This window comes from Sphaeramia orbicularis, chromosome 18 (genome assembly GCF_902148855.1).
Source record: "Sphaeramia orbicularis chromosome 18, fSphaOr1.1, whole genome shotgun sequence".
In the NCBI taxonomy this organism is placed as follows: domain Eukaryota; kingdom Metazoa; phylum Chordata; class Actinopteri; order Kurtiformes; family Apogonidae; genus Sphaeramia; species Sphaeramia orbicularis.
The window spans coordinates 30,386,363-30,406,824 of record NC_043974.1 but is presented as its reverse complement, the minus strand read 5'-3'; the positions used below and the strand labels follow the sequence as shown (position 1 = coordinate 30,406,824).

Here is a 20,462-nt window from a genome sequence, read left to right as displayed (position 1 = left end):
ACCCCTGAGTCTATTTTGAGCAGCGTAACATGAACGGAGATAGAACCAGATTTAAGACACAACCTGGCACGGCTGAGCAGTATTGTCAGCTTACATCTGTCTGCCATGACTTCACCTGCCTCTTTTAGAGAACATAATCCAGCGCTATGGCAGCCTCCCAGGTGTTCTGCACATGATCGAGCTGGAGAAAGGCAAGACGGGCCTGGGTCTCAGTCTGGCGGGGAACAGGGACCGCTCACGCATGAGTGTGTTCGTGGTGGGAATAGACCCCAGCGGGGCGGCCGGTCGGGACGGACGCATGGTTGTTGGGGATGAGCTGCTTGAGGTATAAGTATTGATTATCCAATAAGAAAAGTTAACATCCAACCAGAGTGGAATGAATATTTAATCAGCACCTACATGCTAGATTATGCACTGTAATAACTCGACTTTTATGTCCTTTCAGATCAATGGGCAGGTCCTTTACGGGCATAGTCACCAGAACGCATCCTCCATCATAAAGAGCTCTCCATCCAAAGTCAAAATCATCTTTATCAGGTAAAAAAAATACACAAGAGCACACACGGCAACTTTGAGATGTCTTTGCTGAAAGAACTCTGACCTAGAAAAGTACAAGAGCGTAATGCATTTCAGAATCCAACAGAGGGAGCTATTGTAATTCAGATGTTGTAGTTACAGACTCCAGTAGACCCACTTATACCCAGTTGCCCACAGGTCTATCTGCGTTGTCATGACAATACTGTGCGACACTTGTAGCTATACATACATTCTATACAGGGTGGGGAAGCAAAATTTACAATATTTTGAGGCAGGGATTGAAAGACAGTGTATGACCAATTAGTTTATTGAAAGTCATGAGAATTTATTTGCCACAAGAAAATTGACATAATAGAAAATGTTTTTATTCTATGTGTCCTCCTTCTTTCTCAATAACTGCCTTCACACACTTCCTGAAACTTGCGCGAGTGTTCCTCAAATATTCGGGTGACAACTTCTCCCATTCTTCTTTAATAGTATCTTTCAGAAAGTGGACATTGCTGTGTGATGTTCTACTGGTAGCATGTTCTAAAACGCCCCAAATAGCAGAATCCAGAGGGTTTAGATCTGGGCTAGAAGGCGGCCATAAACATGATTCCCAAAAATTGCTAAAGTTGGATTTGTTGCTGTTGTCAACAAGTGTTTTGGTGTTCTTGTGTAAGATTTTACCTTCAAATCATATTTTACTGCATTTCTAACGGTCTTGTTGTCTACCTCAAGTTCAGTTGCCATTTTTCTCATGGATTTGGTTGGATCCTTTAGGATTTTGGATTTGAGAGCTTTAATAAAAGCTTTGGCACGTTTTTTGTTGCTTCCTCCACTTCCAGACTTCCTCTTAATAGTTTTGCTCATAGTCATTCTCTTCTTTCCATTATAAACAGTCTTTATGGACACTCCAACTATTTTTGAAATCTCCTTTGGTGTGACGAGTGCATTCAGCAAATCACACACTCTTTGACGTTTGCTTTCCTGATTACTCATATGGGCAAAAGTTTCTGAAAAGGTATGGATAATAGTGTTAGGTATGATTATGACATCAATATATGTTTGGTTTCAGAATAATTGATGTAGTGCCTGCTGAGAAAAAACAATTAAATGTTCATTGTAAATTTTGCTTCCCCACCCTGTACATCCATGCAGCCAGAAGTTCATCAGCTAAAGGCTCAATAAAATGGAAAACAGAGCACAACCAAATAAGCAAATATCTAAACCAAGGTAACAGTCTGACACCAGTGTATGTCATGAATAGTGTCACAAAACAACACACCATAAAAGTATTGATTAAGCAAGTGACAACGAAGAGGAATAAACATTCAGTTGTGTAAACCTTCTAACAGCGTTAATGAGTTCAAATACCCGTAATTGTAACTGGGCATTGAATTGTGCTTAAATGTTTATGGCTGAAAAGTTTGTGGTGTGTATGTGTATTGTTTATTTGTAATTTCTGTTTTTGTTTACAACAGGTTTACATACTTGCTATAATTTGTGTGTATGGGTCAAAACACTGTAATGTCCCATCAGAGAGCGAACTTTAATTGATTGCCGTTCCGATATTTATTTCAATATAAAGTAGCTCCTTGTTTTGGATAATCCCTTATGGTCCAACTAAAGCAAAAATTAACCCTTTCATGCACACTGGTCACTACAGTGGACAGCTGTTCAAAAGTGTTCTCTTGTATATTCATGGATTTGGTTGTTTTAGTTCCATATCAGCCAACACAGTAGACACTTATGCATCATCCCATACACTGATAATCATACCATTACTGTAACTTTGCTGGTCTAGATAAACCTGATCTGCAGTAAGATGTTTGAGAGTAAAACAACTGGTAATTGTTATTAGACTGTAATCAACAAGTTTTTTTTGCATATTATCTCCATGCAGGTATGTTAAAATGTGAGAAAACATCAGATTAGCAGCATTAAAAATGTTTTTATTTTGTAGTTTTGACACAGTATATCAGTAAATACATGTCTCTTTGGTTCTAAAACTAAATGCATGGTGTCCAGCTGAGTGGACATTTTTTGTTACTCCATAAAAACAGGCTAACAAAAATCAATAGAATTATTATTTTTACGCCTAAAGAGGGATAAAAACGCTCAGGAAAAAAATTGTGATTAAGGTTCTCATAATTCATGCATGAAAGGGTTAATTTACAAGTAAAAATGTGGGTCATTTAGCAACACTAATGAATGAAATTGTCTCTAAAATATCCTGTCAGAGAGATTTCGAATACCGTGTTTTGACCGACATATGTACAAGTGTATGTGTGTATATAAGAAAAAAACAAAAACAGACCAATGAGACAAACTTTGCAGTGCTAAGCTAACACTAAGCACATCCAACAGTATAAGGATTATTAACTCTTTCGGTGCCAGACAGTTAAGGGGCTAATAAGCCTTAAAAGTGCCACAGAATTTGGCTGTTTTTCAGTATTTCGCGTCGTTTTTATAATCGAAGTCTGAATCGTCATCAGAACTCATTTTCTAGCAGATGGGACTGTTTTGACAGATCGCTGTGTTTACGATATTACTACAAAATGGCCATCTAATTTGCATATGATTTCATTCATAAATTCATTCATAAAATTTCCCAAGCAGAAAACGAAACGCGAGCTCTTCCTTGGTCAAAAACCGCTCGGTAACATCCGACCGATTGCTACTTAGATTCAAAACGCACCGGACGCAGCCGATTCATTATTGATCGTAATTTGCAGGAAGATTTGAAAGAACGTCATCGAAATGTGAGAAAGAAATGGGGGTGGATGGTTTGTTTGTACACAAATATGGCGTGTTCTCCAAAGCCGATCTGATCGGCCCGTGGCATTGAAAGAGTTAATCCAACACTAAAACTCACTGAATTGCTAAATAAATTGGTGCATTATGAAGGAATCATTGCAAATTTAGTCTTACATTGCTGTTTTCTGATCACAACTACTACTATTACTACATTTTGTGTTACACTGAAATGAACTGGAAACAAATGGCCCAGGGCTTAGCAGGTTAAATACTTAGATACTTAGATTCATAGTAATGTATTTGTTAAATTTACTCAACTTCACGGATTTAAAACATAAAAATGAAACACTATCTTTGTTATTTACTGAAGCTGAGGTGGACATTTGACTCTAACACACTAGATTAACCCTTTATCATGTTCCCATCAGACATGTTTAAACGTCTCCAAACCGTCTCCGTCAGAATCGTACTTAACCTTCTACTTAACTTGCATCCCTTTCCTGACCCCCTGAATAAACACTGTGATCAGCGCGCGTAAATCTTACTTTGGGACAGCAGAGCAATGATTTACGTGAGTTATGACTCTGTGGAACAGGAACACCGAGGCGCTGAACCAGATGGCTGTGGGACCGGTGAGAGAACACGAGGGAGACACGGTGGAGCCCCACGCTGAGGTACAACAACTCTGATGGCCACACACACACACACAACACACACACTCCACGCATGCACAAGCGCTTCAGCAGACAAACATGATGCAAATGGCAGAGAGTGAATCTCCAGCTGTGGCAGCCTCTTATGCCAGTACTGGGGCCAGCTACAGGTCCATTCCGTTGCCATGGTAATTCTATGCAACACTTGTAATAATAGACACATGCTACACATCCATGTAACCAAATAACATTAGTTAAAATGTAAACAAAATCAACTGTCTGACAACAAAAGACAATCCAAACAGGCATGTAAATCAGCAAATTACTGGAAAAAATTATTAGACCATCAAAAGTCATCAAAAACAATGGTTATATTATACAAGAAAAGCACTCGGAGAGCCCAGACCTCCACCAAGACAGATCTGTCGCCCCCCTGATCATTACCAAAATTTAATCATTTGTTCCTTGTGCCAGTATCAACATTTCCTGAAAATTTCATAAAAATCAGTCCATAACTTTTTGAGTTATCCTGCTAACAAACAAACACGCAAACACACAAAGCAAAGCGATCACAAAACCTGCTGGCAGAGGTAACAATCAAGTACTACAGGGTGGGGAAGCAAAATTTACAATAAATATTTAGTTGTTTTTTCTCAGCAGGCACTACGTCAGTTGTTTTGAAACCAAACATATATTGATGTCATAATCATACCTAACACTATTATCCATACCTTTTCAGAAACTTTTGCCCATATGAGTAATCAGGAAAGCAAACGTCAAAGAGTGTGTGATTTGCTGAATGCACTCGTCACACCAAAGGAGATTTCAAAAATAGCTGGAGTGTCCATAAAGACTGTTTATAATGGAAAGAAGAGAATGACTATGAGCAAAACTATTACCAGAAAGTCTGGAAGATACTATTAAAGAAGAATGGGGGAAGTCGTCACCCGAATATTTGAGGAACACTTGCGCAAGTTTCAGGAAGCGTGTGAAGGCAGTTATTGAGAAAGAAGGAGGACACATAGAATAAAAACATTTTCTATTATGTCAATTTTCTTGTGGCAAATAAATTCTCATGACTTTCAATAAACTAACTGGTCATACACTGTCTTTCAATCCCTCCCTCAAAATATTGTAAATTTTCCTTCCCCACCCTGTAACTCCTGTGTGTATCATGTGACTAAAACAGACAGAAAAGAAAACATGGAATGCCTAAAAGCACTGTTTTTGTCAGTACAATGCCATAGATATTGATGTAAGAACTGAAGTGATTTTGGTTATTATCAAGAAAACATGGAAAATGGATAGATATCAGCTCTGAAATTAAACTCTTATGAGCTATTTTTGTTGGTATCATTATATTTGTCCAAACAAATGTACCTTTAGTTGTACCAGGCATTAAAATGAACAAGAAATTCAAGAAAACAAGGGCGGTCTAATATTTTTTTCCGCGACTGTATATAAAGTAAAGCAGTCTGAGACCAGTGTATGTCACGAATAATTTCATAAAACAACAGACCAATGAGACAGATTTTGCGGCGCTAAGCTAACACTAAGCACATCCAACAGTACAAGGATTATTTCTCTACCAATAAAACTCACTGATCAAGACAAAGAAGAAGCAAAAATAAAAGGTCGCATTATGACATGATGATTACAAATTTTGTCTTAACTTTGCCGTTTTCTGATCATAACTTGGTTTTATATGAATGAAACTTAGGCGCTTAGCTAATCTATTGTTTTGTGTTTTAGTGAAATGATTGGCTGGAAACAAATGACTCAACAAGACATTATTCATTACTTGTGTATAGCAACATAATTACACCTACCTCTAACCATTCAACCTTATATCATTAGGTTTCTATTCTGTATCTCGTCGTGCAAGTTTGCCGCTAAAAATCTTTTATGTGGTCAGGGTATTTTCAGGCTCCCATGCTTGTGTGTAACTCCCCAGACACTCAAAAACCACAAACAGCGGTGCAGACACACACTACTGTACTCCCATCAGGCATCCACACAAAAAAACATCCAGTTATTTACTCCATACTGACTGCAGCCTGTTTCCTTACAGCAGGAACCAACTACTGCCAACGGTGACGCTGATGTATTACAACATGTCCATCACATCGCAAAGGTGAGACACACTGAACCCTCCTGCGCATGCACTCAGGACAATTATGTTATTTTGAGCCATTGTAGGCCATAATAATGAAGAGACGGTCGATGGGGTATGACGGAGGAAGAACAGGAGACAGTGGAGCAGTCAAGTGTGACAAGCTGACAAGACAAAGAAAGAAGACAGGAAATTGTAAAAAAAAAAAAAAAAAAAAAGAATGATGCAAACAAAACAGTGAGTGAAAGGAAGAGGAAGTGCTCCAGAGGGATGTAAAGGCTCAGTTTACCCAATCCAGAAAAAAAACCAAAAAAAAACAAACTTCTACTCCCTATTTTGTCTGCTGCCTAGACATGCAGATATTTGTCAGAGCTTTGAGATCTCAGCTATTTAACTATTCTCCGAGCCCAGAAAATAGTTCACCGAAGCTCACGCCATTGTACTGAGGCAGCAGCAGTAGTCTGACAGGTTTACAGCTTAAAACCACAGCAAATAAAACTGAAACTCCTCAGCTGCTGCAAGAGGTCTTTGTGATTTAGGTGAACTGATACTTTTAAAGAGAAATATAGAGCGCGAGACAAAACTAGTCGGAAAGATGACGAAAAACTGATGAACAGCCTTTACTTTAAAGCTCAAGTACCGGGATAGGAACCCCAGTTGGGACTATCCATATGGTATGTGAGGCAACATGGGATGACAGTTTAAATACAGCAGCATCTGTGTTGCTCATTAAAGCAAACACACAAACCCAGAAGGCCTCTCAACACATCCAAATGAGAAATGGAAAGGACGAGAGGTGAAGCCGGAGCTAATTATTATTCTTTAACAGGATGACGGCGGACCTGGCATCACCTTTGTAGAGGGCAACACTGAGAGCGGATTGGAGATTGAAAGTATATCTGAAGTGAAAGGACACACTGGAAAGGTAGATGGTATCCTGCTGCTGTGGTCCTTCTTCTCTCCTGCCTCCATCATCATTATTCATTTATCCATATAGTTGTGATAGTGTTTATTATATAGTTATATAGATCACAGGTGTCAAACATGCGGCCCGGGGGCCAAATCTGGCCCGCCAAAGGGTCCAATCCGGCCCCTGGGATGAATTTATGAAATGCAAAAATTACACTGAAGATATTAACAATCAATGATGTTAAAATCATTTTAGGTCAATTCAATCTAAAATGGGTCAGACCAGTAAAACACTATCATAATAACTTAGAAATAAAGAAAACCACAAATTTCTCTCTTTGTTTTAGTGTAAAAAAGGTAAAATTACACAACACGTACATTTACAGACTGGCCTTTTACAAAATATTTCAATAACCTGGAATGTCTTAAGAGAAATATGTAGAATTTTACCAATATTCTGCCTGTTACTACATGTTGTGTGTATTTGTAGATCCACTGTGATCTGTAAGTTATGATGCACATGTATAAATGATAAACTAAAGTGTAATATTGCTAAAATTGCACTTATTTTTCTTAAGAATTTTCGGGTTCTTCATTTTTGTTCATATTAGTCTGTATGTGGCCCCTGAACTAAAATGAGTTTGACAACCTTGACATACAGGGTGGGGAAGCAAAATTTACAATGAACATTTAGTTGTTTTTTCTCAGCAGGCACTACGTCAATTATTTTGAAACCAAACATATACTGATGTCATAATCATACCTAACACTATTATCCATACCTTTTCAGAAACTTTTGCCCATATGAGTAATCAGGAAAGCAAACGTCAAAGAGTGTGTGATTTGCTGAATGCACTCGTCACACCAAAGGAGATTTCAAAACTAGTTGGAGTGTCCATAAAGATTGTTTATAATGGAAAGAAGAGAATGACTATGAGCAAAACTATTACCAGAAAGTCTGGAAGATACTATTAAAGAAGAATGGGAAAAGTTGTCACCCGAATATCTGAGGGACACTTGCGCAATTTTCAGGAAGCGTGTGAAAGCAGTTATTGAGAAAGAAGGAGGTCACATAGAATAAAAACATTTTCTATTACGGAAATTTTCTTGTGGCAAATAAATTCTCATGACTTTCAATAAACTAATTGGTCATACACTGTCTTTCAATCCCTGCCTCAAAATATTGTAAATTTTGCTTCCCCGCCCTGTAAACTATAAACTAAAGTGTAATATTGCTAAAATTGCACTTATTTTTCTCAAGAATTTTCGGGTTGTTCATATTTGTTCATATTAGTCTGGATGTGGCCCCTGAACTAAAATGAGTTTGACAACCTTGACATAGATGGTAAAGGTTTCTATTTTTTGTACTAATAGTTACAGTAGTAGTATATCCACTGTTAGTACTTGTATTTGTAGTAATAGAATTAACAGTTATGGACATTTGTTCTAGCTATCGGTAATTGTACTAGCACCAACTGTTCTCGTTTTTAAGAGTTCTACAGGGTTCCTGTGGGTCTTAAAAGTCTTGGATTTACAAATCTGCATTTAATACCTTAAAAAAAAGTGTCTATTAAAAGTCCAATCTGCAAAGACAGTAACATTTAACATTCTACTCAGTTCCACCCAGTGAAATTAGGAACCAGTTATCGCTAACTTTGCCACCCCGCGTGAGTAATGACTCTGAACAGTGGGAATCAAGGCATTGGAGTAAATAAATACATTTTCCTAAATTCTAGGAGTCCCAAATTTTTGCCAGTATGGCCCTGAAATAGGCATTAAATTCTGTTCTAAGTCGTCTTAAAAAGGTCTGAAAAAGTCTTAAATTTAACTTGTAGAAACCTGTGGGAACCCTGTTCTAGTTCAGTCTGCTGTGCATCCATGTGTCTCCCCCTATCTCCCCCCTTCTCTCTCTTTCTCTTCCTTTAACCCCAACTGGTAAAAGCAGACATCCATCCTCCAGGAGTAGGGGTCTGCCTGAGGTTTCTGCCTGTTATGAGGAACTTTTCCCTCACCACTGTCACCAAGTGTTTGCTCCTGGTGGATTCTATTGGGTTTCTGTAAATTGGCTTAAAGGGGTCATATTTTGCTAAACCCACTTTTATTAGTCTTTGGTACATTTATTTGTGTATTTGGACCCTAACAGTTAAAAAAGTTTGAATTTGAACCCTCCAGGTGCTGCAAAGCTATCTTTACATTCATTTTGGCAAAAATCGAGTGGATTTCTATAACCCGTTTTAATTCTTGCTTAATTTGTTACATTTTATAACTAGTCACATCACGACATTTGCACATATAAGGTCAAGACTTCCAATGAACATTTCTCCAAATACACCATAATTGTTTGTCAGCAGCAGTGGTTGTAGTCCATACTGAGTCATGAGATAACTTTTGTTATGATTTGGTGCTATATAAATCAAATTTGATTGATTTATTGATTGATTGATATACACTAGGTAGAGAATTAAGTGTTCTAGCTCTGCAGTATTATACATTTGATTTCAATGTGTTCCTTACAGGAGGGCTGCATGAAAGCAGGTGACAAACTGTTAGCAGTGAATGGTGAATCAGTCCTGGGATACTCTGTGGAAAAAGTATGCTTCAAGATATTTATTGTAGTCGCTTGCTCATGTAGGCTTCAAAGTGAAAATGCAACTACTTGCGAGCAGTAGTACCGCGTAGAAAACAGCTGTGGCTTCAATGTGACGTTGGAGTCTCATTAGTAATTCTGATGTCTTTTAGGTCAGTTCTCTTCTGAGAAATACCAAAGGTCCAGTGAAGCTAACCTACTCTACAACAGAGACCCCTTCCCTCTCCTCTCTGCAGTCAACCAACCAAGACAGATGTAGCTCAGACGGAGTCCACACCAGTCTACCCAGCATTTCTACCAGCATCTTATCTACTTTGAGTCAACCAGAGGCGGAAGTAGTCACAAGTGAGTCATCTTAGGTCCATCAGCTTTATTGCTTTAACCCATAAAGATCCAAACATCCACTGCCAACCAAAAAAAATCTGCTGATCTGAAATATTTTATACCTGTTGATCCACTAATCCTATCAATACATGTCAATAATTGGTGTAAAATGCAGTTTGTTATCATTTCATGGCCATCAGATATGACCCATTTGGACATTCAGAGGCTCTGTAGTTACCATGGAAACACCGTCATCTTCTACAACATTGGTTCACCAATAAAACTCATGGAATTTGATAAGTGACAGCAGTTGGAGACCCTTTTTTATGTTCAGTCAATGATATATTTTGCTGAAAAGTCATTTTCCCCCTATAGTGATCACATATAAACCATTAAGATGCCACTAGTTTGTACATTTCATCTATGAGGGCTGGGTGATCTGGACAAAAGGTCACATGATGATGGTAGATTTCCAATCCACTACCTGGATTTCTTCATCTCACAGGGTTTTATCAGACTTTTTGTTGGTATCCGACTATAAAATTCTGCAGCTTTTTATCCTTTACAATCATAACATTGCAGTTTTAGATGTTAGAAGATAGAAAGACAAGACAAACCTGTTCACTGATCAAAGACCTAAAAGACCAAAACATCCACTGACAACCAAAACCATCTACTGACCTAAAATGCTTATTAAGTGACAAACCACTAATCCAATCAATACATATAAATAACTGAGGTAAAATACTGTTTATCATATTTTCATGGTCATCACATATGACCGATTTGGATGTTCAGAGGCTCCGCAATGAATGTGGAAACACCAACTTCTACATTGATTCACCAGTACAACCCATAGAGTTTGGTAAAAGACAGAGACATGTTTTAATGTTCAGTCAAGGATATGTTTTGTTGAAAAATGTAGTCTTTTCCTGTGTTTTTCTGACTTGATTTAATAACTTTTGAATTGGCTCTTTTAAAGCTTTTATATTATAATAAATGGTGATAAATGCTTTGGAAAAGACCAAAAAAAAAATCATTTGGAAGTTCTGACAAAAATACTCTTTTTGGGTTAATTCTAGGCTGATCCATCACAGTACACCACTGATCCCACAACCCCATTTACTGCTTTCAAACACTGTAGAATAGATGTTACATAGTATTAAACTGTACCTCACTCTTTGCTTTCTTTCTTTGAGGTCTGAGTCGCTCATCCACCCCTTCCACATTGACCTGTGACCCGGCGACCTGTCCCATCATCCCCGGCTGTGAGACCACCATCGACATCTCCAAGGGCCGCACTGGCCTGGGCCTCAGCATTGTGGGGGGCTGCGACACCCTCCTGGTAGGAAACAAAACAAATGAATACAGATCTGCTAATGAGCCTGTATCACTTCACCAAAGAGCCACTCTGCTGTTACTGTCAGTAAGCTTCAAAACACTCCCAGACTTCATTACTACCTTGTTTTCATGGCATTTAAAAATATGCTGTAAATTTGCAATAATTTACTGTCATGCATGACTAATAATACAGTTGCTTCACATTACAAGTTGCCACTCACGATGCCACCCACTTTGCTTCTTTGGTGGTGGTGTAACATAGGTTTGAAATAGCCGTGGAAGCTTAGGAATGTAGGAAATGATGTTGTCAGAGTCTTCCTCCTCCTCCTCCTCAGCCCATCCATTCTGTCTGCTCAGTCAGGCTTGGGGGAACAGCTCTTTGTCTGGCCTCAGCCACAGCAGACAATATCCCGCTCTGGAATGTAACCTCTGAACCCCAAATGACACTCACACTGAAATACACCAAGACAAACACTGGAAGTCAGAAATGTAACACTTATCTAGTATTAGTTACCCACATACTAACCTGACACTTAGGCTGTGCAACATACTAAAAGAAGAAATGGTCAAATACACTAATGCATGCTTTTATTACAGTAGTTTCTGGGTTTGACTAAAAACAGGTAAAACTAATGGCATTTTTATCCTCTGCAATAATTTGTGTCTAATTCTAATAAGCAGTAAGGAACATCTTAACATGCTAGCTTTGTCACTGGTAGCATGGTGATGCTAACATTTAGCCTGTTTGTCTCTTTGCTAATATAATTTAAGGATTCCTACGTGGCATTTTATTTTAAGTTTTAGTCATTTTTGCACTATTTGTGCAGTCATTTCGACCCCCTAAACAAAATTAAAAATACACAAATATAGATAAATACTTGTGCTAATTAGCAATAATTAACATGGTAAATAGTTAGCATGCTAACTTTGTCACTGGTAGCATGGTGATGCTAACATTTAATCTATTTGTCTCTTTGCTAATATAATTTAAGCAATTCCCACATGGCATTTTATTTTAAGTTTTAGTCATTTCCACCCCCTACACAAAATGAAAAATACACAAATATAGCTGAATACTTGCCTAAAGGAGACATAGGTTCATGTGAACATCAACTGAAATAAGCAGCTCCTAATTTATTTGTCATTATTTATATATTATTGTACATATAAATACCTGAAAAAAGTATCCTAAGCTATCACTTGTGTTTAGTGCTAATTAGCAGTAATGTACATGGTATACAGTTAGCATGCTAACTTCCCTGGTAACAAGGTGATGCTAACATTTAGCCTGTTTGTCTCTTTGCCAATTTAGTTTAAGCATTCCCACATGGCATTTTATTTTAAGTTTTAGTCATTTTTTACTCTATTTACGCTGCCATTTCTACCCCTAAACAAAATGAAAAATACACTAATATAGCTAAATACTTGCCTGAAGGAGACATAGATTAATGTGAGCATCAACTGAAATAAGCAGATCCTAATTTATTTGTCATTATTTATATATTAATGTACATATAAATACCTGAAAAAGTATCCTAAGCTATCACTTGTGTTTAGCACTAATTAACAATAATAAACATGGTATACAGTTAGCATGCCAACTTTGTCGCTGGTAGCATATTAGCATGATGATGATGCTAACATTTAGCTTCAAGTTGTTTTGAAATTTTAAGCAATTTTTGCCGTTTCATTTAAATACCTGGAAAAGTATCCTCAGCAATAACTTGTTTAGTGCTAAATACCGCCGCCAGGAGGTACTGTGATCGCTTTGCTTTGTGCGTTAGTGTGCGTGCGTGTTTGGTTGTTAGCAGGATAACTCAAAAAGTTAAGGACGGATTTTCGTGAAATTTTCAGGAAATGTTGATACTGGCACAATGAAGAAATGATTAAATTTTGGTGGTGATTGGGGGTGGGGGGGCCACGGAGGCTCACTGATCTGTCTTGGCGGAGGTCTGCGCTCTCCGAGTGCTCTTCTTGTTAGCAGTAGCAGTTAATGAACATGGGAAACCCGCTAGAGCTAACATGTTAGCATGGAAACGTTAGCATTTAGCTCCAAGTTCTACTTTGCCTAATATTTTTTGTGTATGTTTTTACCTCATGTAATTTAAACTTTCCTACAATGTACTTTATTTTTCCATGTTCGTATCCTTTTTCCTCTATCTGCAGTGTCATTTTCCTCAAGTTAACTTTTCCTCTACTGTCCTGGTCCTTAACCCTGGTCCTGGAGAGCCACTATCCTTCATGTTTTAGATGTTTCCCTCTTCCAGCACACCTGGCGGTCATTATCAGGCTCCTGCAGAGCTTGATGATAGGCTTATTTGAATCAGGTGTGTTGGAAGAGGGATACATCTAAAACAGAGGATAGTGCAGGGGGTCACCAATCCTGGTCCTCGAGGGCCGGTATCCTGCATGTTTTAGATATGTCCCTCTTCCCGCACACCTGACAGTCGTTATCAGGCTTCTGCAGAGCTTGATGATAGGCTTATGGTTTGAATCAGGTGTGTTGGAAGAGGGATACATCTAAAACAAGCAGGATACCGGCCCACGAGGACCAGGATTGGTGACCCCTGGGATAGTGGCTCTCCAGGACCAGGGTTCTACTGGAAGTCACAAATGTATACACTGACAATTCAGGCTAAGAGGAGCAAATAATCCCAGTTAATGTGAAAATGACAGAACCATAAGCAGTTCCTACTTAATTTGCCCAGTTCTTTGGTTTATGAGTGAATACCCAAAGAAAGTAATGACCTATGATCAAAAAAAACAACTTGAAAATGAAAATAATTCAACCTCCCCCACCTCATTTCCTCGCCAATAAACTTTTATCCTTTACTTACAGTCACCTGTTTCTCCTCTCATTCTTCTCCTCTTCATTCACCCTCTGTTTTGTGTTTCTCCAGGGGGCCATCATTATCCACGAGGTTTATGAGGAAGGGGCCGCCTCGAAAGATGGCAGACTGTGGGCAGGAGACCAAATCCTAGAGGTGCGGTGCAGAATAATGAGCATTACGTTTGACCTAGATAGAAAGAGGCTGAACGCGTTTCGGTATCTGGGGGACGCCTGAGGATGTTAAATACGATAGCTTGGGTTTATAAGTTCGGCCCACAATCGAATCATTTGATACTACACAACAAAGCGATAAATTGATGCATATCTCAACTGTAAGAGATGCTCGAAATGAAGAAGATAACAGCCTGACATTAAGACGGTGCACTGACGGGATTTGGTGAGATGCATGAGAAAAATCAGCGCCACTGTGAATCATCTAAGTATTATGACCAGTGACAGGTTAAGTATTGGTGCTCAACTTGGATTTGCCCTCCATGTGACCCTGCAGAGGGAGGGCAGGGGCGGAGCGCAGGGGTTTAGTTATGGTAGCTCAGTCAGTAGACCTGAATTGAAAGGCACGCATGCATGCACACACACATACACACCCTTATGACTTAATTACCCTCTGCTATTCGTTTCTGTCCCCAAGCCAAACTACTGTGTTTAGAAAAAGGGGTCAGGGAGGAAAAGTGAAAAGAGCGCTTTTCCCACTCACCACTACATTAGCTGCTTCACATGTCCACGGCTAAAGCTAATGGGGCATTTCCCTTTCTTTAATGTGGTCTAAAACTAGACGCAGATCCTCAAAAACGACCACTGACGCTCACAAATTTCTGTGGGAAGTAGACTTTCTCTCTAGTTAAATCTAAGTGTTCTAACGTCACCCTATCATTTCCATGTCATGATCCAAAGACCAGATATCACAGCAGTCGGGGCCTCCGACAGCGTTTTATTTTCACATTTTAACATGGATTTAGTGTGATCGTACGTTATCTACAGGGCCTGGTCAAGTGAAAGTCAATATCATGGTCAATTTCTTTTTTCCCTAAAACAATTTTTTTGATCACTCAGCATGAAAGACAAATCTCTAGTTTGTAAAATTCTCACTTTGTGCATTAATCTCAACCTGGCTTTTCTGCTTCCGTCCATAATAATATACATTATATAGCCTAAATGTCGTCTAAAATTGTTTATTTGCAACATAGTAAAGCAAACTATGACATGATCAAAAAACAAATTAATTTTAGCAAAAAAAACAAGTGTCTGTTTTGAATGTCAGGGGTTGCCAGAAATGTGTGATGTTAAAATGGGGTCACGAGCCAAAAATGTTTGGGAAGCACTGCTCTAGTTTGTGTACAAGGGCCTGGCCAAGCAAAAGTCAGGGTCAATTTCTTTTTTCTCTAAAACAATATTTTTGATTACTCAGCATGAAAGACATAATCTCTAGTTTCTAAAACTGTGTTTATTTCATCTGTACCTGAATTACAACTGGATATATAAGAAAATATATGAGAATACAGTGTAAATTAAGAACAGTAGAGGTTGTAAATGAACGTATACAGCTGAAATTCAGAATGTAAATAGCAATGTGTAACAAAATATATGACTGTGTCTAATCTTATATTTCATAATAATCACATACTATAATGATTTTGAATGTTATTTATCATAAAAAACACCAGACAGATGTGTATTAAATATAGTAATGAAACATATGTGGCCAAAGACTGATAATTTTATCAGTATCTTCATAAAATCTTTGATTATTATTCTGGTGCATCACACCGAACAAACACCTCACTCCATTAAAATGTTATCAGTTTCATTTTTGGATATAATGTACTCTCATATATTAAAAAAAAATTTGGCATGCTAAATATTTGCACTTTCCTTAAGGAGTAGCACTTTTTGGTATTTTCTCCAAACCTTGAGTAACTCATATATTTTTACTCACTCATACAGTGTTTGGACAAATATAATAACAAAAATAGCTCATAAGAATTTAATTTTAGAGCTGATATCGACCCATTTTCCATGGTTTTCTTGATAATAACCAAAATCACTTCAGTTCTTACATCAATATCTATGGCATTGTACTGACAAAAACAGTGCTTTTAGGCATTCCATGTTTTCTTTTCTGTCTGTTTTCGTCACATGATACACACAGGAGTTAGTACTGGATTGCATCACCATTGTTTTTGATGACCTTTGATGGTCTAATCATTTTTTTTCGTGACTGTATGTTTATAAGGTCAGCTAGCTTATTGTGATTATACAGTAGTGGAAAATCTTAAATATTGTCATGAAATAACTGCATAAAAGTCTTTTTTGTGTTTCAAAAGGTGTGGCTGCACCAGACAGACACAAACAAAAGCATTTCTTTGATGACTTTTTGATGGTCTAATAATTTTTTTCCGCCACTGTGTGTTTTCCTTTTGATATGTATTTTATCCCAGCGATAAGGTGCTATGCTGGACAAATTTTGAAAATGTCCCCTAAAAGTGGTTGAATTTGACCTAGGAAAACGTGTGCGAACCCTGATGTACTCACATCCAAATCTCTCGTTTCTTCTTGCTGAAGGTGAACGGCATTGACCTGCGAGCCGCCAGCCACGACGAAGCCATTAACGTGCTTCGCCAGACGCCGCAGAGAGTCCGTCTGACTGTCTACAGGGACGAAGCCCAGTACAAGGAGGAGGACCTGTGGGACTCCTTCTCTGTGGAGCTCCACAAGAAACCGGGCCAGGGTCTGGGCCTGAGCATAGTAGGAAGGAGGTAAGAGAGATGAATTTTTTAGTAACGCTGCCTAATGCACAAAAATGTCAAAAATCAACATAGTTTAACAAAGTAGGAGTAAGTAGCAGTGTCTGTTAAGTGGAAAGTACTGACTGGAATCACTTTCCTTTTTTTAATGCAGATCGCGGGCACACAGGTAAATCATCATTAAAACGTGCTTTTTAGCAGTTAAGAGCATTGCTTTTCATTAGATACTTGGCATCAGCAGCTACCATTGCTTCACTTTCTGCTGCAACTGCAAATGTTTTCACTGAAGCCACAGAGGGAGATTTACAAGAAACATATGGACAGAAAATTATTGACAGGCTCAGGCTTCTATTGTTGTAGAGGATTCACACACAGGTTGAAACACATACATTGGTGTCAAGCATGTGGAGGGAACTGAGTGATGAGACCCCTGGGATAAACCACAGGAATGGATCCATGCATTAGAGTCAGCTCAGAGGGTAAAAGGCCAGAGTTGGGTTTTGAAGGTTGAACTGTTTGGACTAGGAAGATCAGGTTTTAATGTAGTCGTTAACGTCTACTTCTGTCACAGTGGTTTCGCTGCACAAGTGGAAAAAACAACTGCAATGCTCAAAAAGACGGAAAAGACCGTAACATAACACAGAACCTAAAATCCGTTGCAAAAATGGAAAGTGCAAGCTAGCAGTTAGTGGTGAGGAGGTGTGACAGCCAAGTATCTCTGGCACCGACAGTGGAGTTGGATCACAGCTTCTACTTGTGCGAGTTTTTATCCACGTGGAGATTGGCACCCAGGATGAGCGTCCCCCAAGAGAAATGTGTGTTGGCAGGAAGGTCAGAGCTCAAGATAAGTTATCTATTCATTTTGAACAAAGTTATATTTTCAGAGGCGTTTGCTTGGAGTGAGCACACATAAGTATGTTAAACACAGAGTGCAGACGGATACTGATCTATTCCCCCTGACAACTGGTTTCTGAAGAGATGTTTGAAGCATAGGTTTTATCACTGCCTTCTTTTTTTTTTTTTTTGAAGTTTCAGTGGAATTCTAATATCCCAATTTGGATTAAATATGATACTTTTGCAATTGCTTAATTGAACTTGTCATATTGCATGACGCTGCAGAACTTAGAGGTTTGGCTTTACACACTTGACATGCTGTTCTGACCCAAAAATATCTGCAGAAAATTGGTACGAGGCACAAGAAACCCCAACCCTCACATGTATTGTAGCTTATTTTGGCATCAATCCAGCTGATGTCATCATGTCTATGCGTGTGCTGATGTGAGCATATCAATTGCCTCTATATATATATATATATATATATATATATTTCTGCCTGTTTAAGGGAAGTTTTTCCTCACCACTGTCACCAGTCACAAGTGTTTGCTCCTGGAGGATTCTGTTGGGTTTCTGTAAATTGGCTTAGAGTCTGTTTTTTTTTTTTTTTTTAACTTAATTTTTATTAAATTTTCTCTTTTTTTTCAGTACAGTACAATTATACATTCAATTATACAGTTCAATTAATTTCTTTTCCCCCTACACAGCTGCAAATATATTCTCATACACCTCCACAGACACATATAATGAAATTTAAGACAGCAGTAACAAGAGTCTGGTTTTTGACCAACTCTATATATATAAAGTGTCATGAGATAACTTTTTTGTGATCTGGCGTTATATAAATAAAATTTGATTGATTGAGTGATTTAATTGGTTTTCCCCTGTAAGTCGCTTTGGAAAAAAGCGTCTGCCAAATGCATAAACATAAACATAAACATATGTACCAAGTTTGAAGTAAATTGAAAGAAAATTGATGTTTTTATAGGTATGTCAAATTTCACCCATTGTAATTAAATGGGAGAAGAAAAAAGATTTTAAAAATTCTTAAAAATCTGAACTTTGACCTACTGTTCCCAAAATGAAATGAGATCTATTCTGGGTCACTGGTAATCTATAAACCAAACTTGGTATGAATTCAACCAATACTTTTGCTGTTACAAACATTTGAAATTTCCCCCATTTTAACCCTTTCATGCATACTAGTTACTACAGTGGACAGTTATTCTACAGCTGTTCTCTTGTATATTCATGGGTTTTTTTTTGTTTTAGTTCCATATCAGCCAACACAGCGGACACTTATGCACCATCCCATACACTGCAATTCATACCATTACTGTAACTTTGCTGTTCTTGATAAACCTGATATGCAGTAACATGTTTTGAATCGATTGCTAATTGTTATTAGACTGTAATTAGCAGTTTTCTTAATCAAAAAGTCTTTTTTTTTTTTTTGCATATTATCTCCATGAAGTTAGTAAAAACTAGTATTAGAGTATGTTAAAATGTGAGAAAACATCAGATTAGCTGCTTGAAAAATTTTTTTGTTTCATAGTTTATACAGGGTGTCCCATAAGTCTCCATACATAGGAAAAATAAACGTTTCTTGACATAAACCATTTTTATTTATATAATATGCTCTATATGACTGCCATTTTGTCGGGAACACATTTCAATGCGTGTCCTCCACTGCTGAAGAACTAGAAAGAAGAAATATAAAGAAATACATGTTAGAACCATATGTATTATGTCTCCTATGTATGGAGACTTATGGGACACCCTGTACTTCTTCCCACTCCTTTTCGAGTGTTGATGAATGATTTTGGAATTTAGAATTTGCATGTATTCTGTAAATGTTCGAAATAAACAAACAAACAATGAATGAATGAATGAATGAATGAATGAATAGTTTTCACACAATATATGACTTTCTGATGATGGGCTTTAAATACATGTTTCTTTGCTTCAAAAATTAAATGCATGGTGTTCGTCTGATGTTTTTCTAACTCCATGAAAAACAGGTTCATAAAAAAAAAAAAAAAAAATCAATTGCATTGTTTTTTTTTTTATGCCTAAAGATGAATAAAAACACTGAGGAAAAAATCTCGACTAAGGTTCTCATAATTCATGCATGAAGGGTTAAGTAAATGGGGGAAAAAAAAAAAGATTTAAAAAATTCATAACAAATTGAAACTTCGACCTATTTTTCTCAAAATGTAATGACATCTATTCTGCATCACCGGCAATCTACGAACCAAATTTGGTATGAATTCAATCAATAGTTGTGCTGCTAGAGTATTAAAGCAGCAAACGAACAAACCTAACCAAAAACAATACCCTTTGCCCTGGGGTAACAAAGGACATTTGTGGAGTTCCAACAGTTACCAGGTCACACAGTCATAGATGGTCTCATGTTACATTTGGACAGTTTTATGTTTTTTCATCGAACTCAGGAAAACACTGAATACTGTTTAATTTTAAATGTTTTCATTAAAGTGGCTGCAAGAGTAAAGTTGAATCAGTACACATTTCCAATCCATAAAAACATCAGGCTATACAGGGTGAGTCAGAAAAAACGCTCTTTTCATTTAAAGAAATTGTACCACTGAAATGGAAATGCTTATTTTTCTTTTGATTATACAGTCATATTGCTGTGGTTATTGAGCATGTCTGGCGATTGAATCATTGATTTATGGCTTAGCATAACAGAGGGAATGTCCATTGTTTATTGTGCACCGAAATATCTGCCAACACAGTTTATGCCACCGTGAATGAAATTGAAATTGTCAACCATTACAGCATGTTTACTCGCCATCAAAATGTTTTGTCTCAA

The 20,462-nt window shown here is 37.7% G+C and overlaps 1 protein-coding gene across 4 annotated transcripts in view; it reads left to right on the top strand.

Annotated features, from left to right (window-relative positions):
- Nucleotides 1-20,462, top strand: part of mpdz (multiple PDZ domain crumbs cell polarity complex component) — a 135,036-nt gene that overhangs the window by 95,211 nt on the left and 19,363 nt on the right. Inside the window, exons 31-41 of one of the 4 annotated variants that reach the window (XM_030161758.1) lie at nucleotides 129-325; nucleotides 446-537; nucleotides 3,872-3,950; nucleotides 6,001-6,067; nucleotides 6,870-6,967; nucleotides 9,468-9,542; nucleotides 9,691-9,883; nucleotides 11,062-11,207; nucleotides 14,104-14,187; nucleotides 16,614-16,807; nucleotides 16,950-16,964. In XM_030161758.1, the coding sequence (XP_030017618.1) occupies nucleotides 129-325; nucleotides 446-537; nucleotides 3,872-3,950; nucleotides 6,001-6,067; nucleotides 6,870-6,967; nucleotides 9,468-9,542; nucleotides 9,691-9,883; nucleotides 11,062-11,207; nucleotides 14,104-14,187; nucleotides 16,614-16,807; nucleotides 16,950-16,964 (1,240 nt within the window). The remainder of the gene's footprint in view (nucleotides 1-128; nucleotides 326-445; nucleotides 538-3,871; nucleotides 3,951-6,000; nucleotides 6,068-6,869; nucleotides 6,968-9,467; nucleotides 9,543-9,690; nucleotides 9,884-11,061; nucleotides 11,208-14,103; nucleotides 14,188-16,613; nucleotides 16,808-16,949; nucleotides 16,965-20,462) is intronic. The other 3 variants (XM_030161757.1, XM_030161756.1, XM_030161760.1) reach the window with 3 other exon arrangements.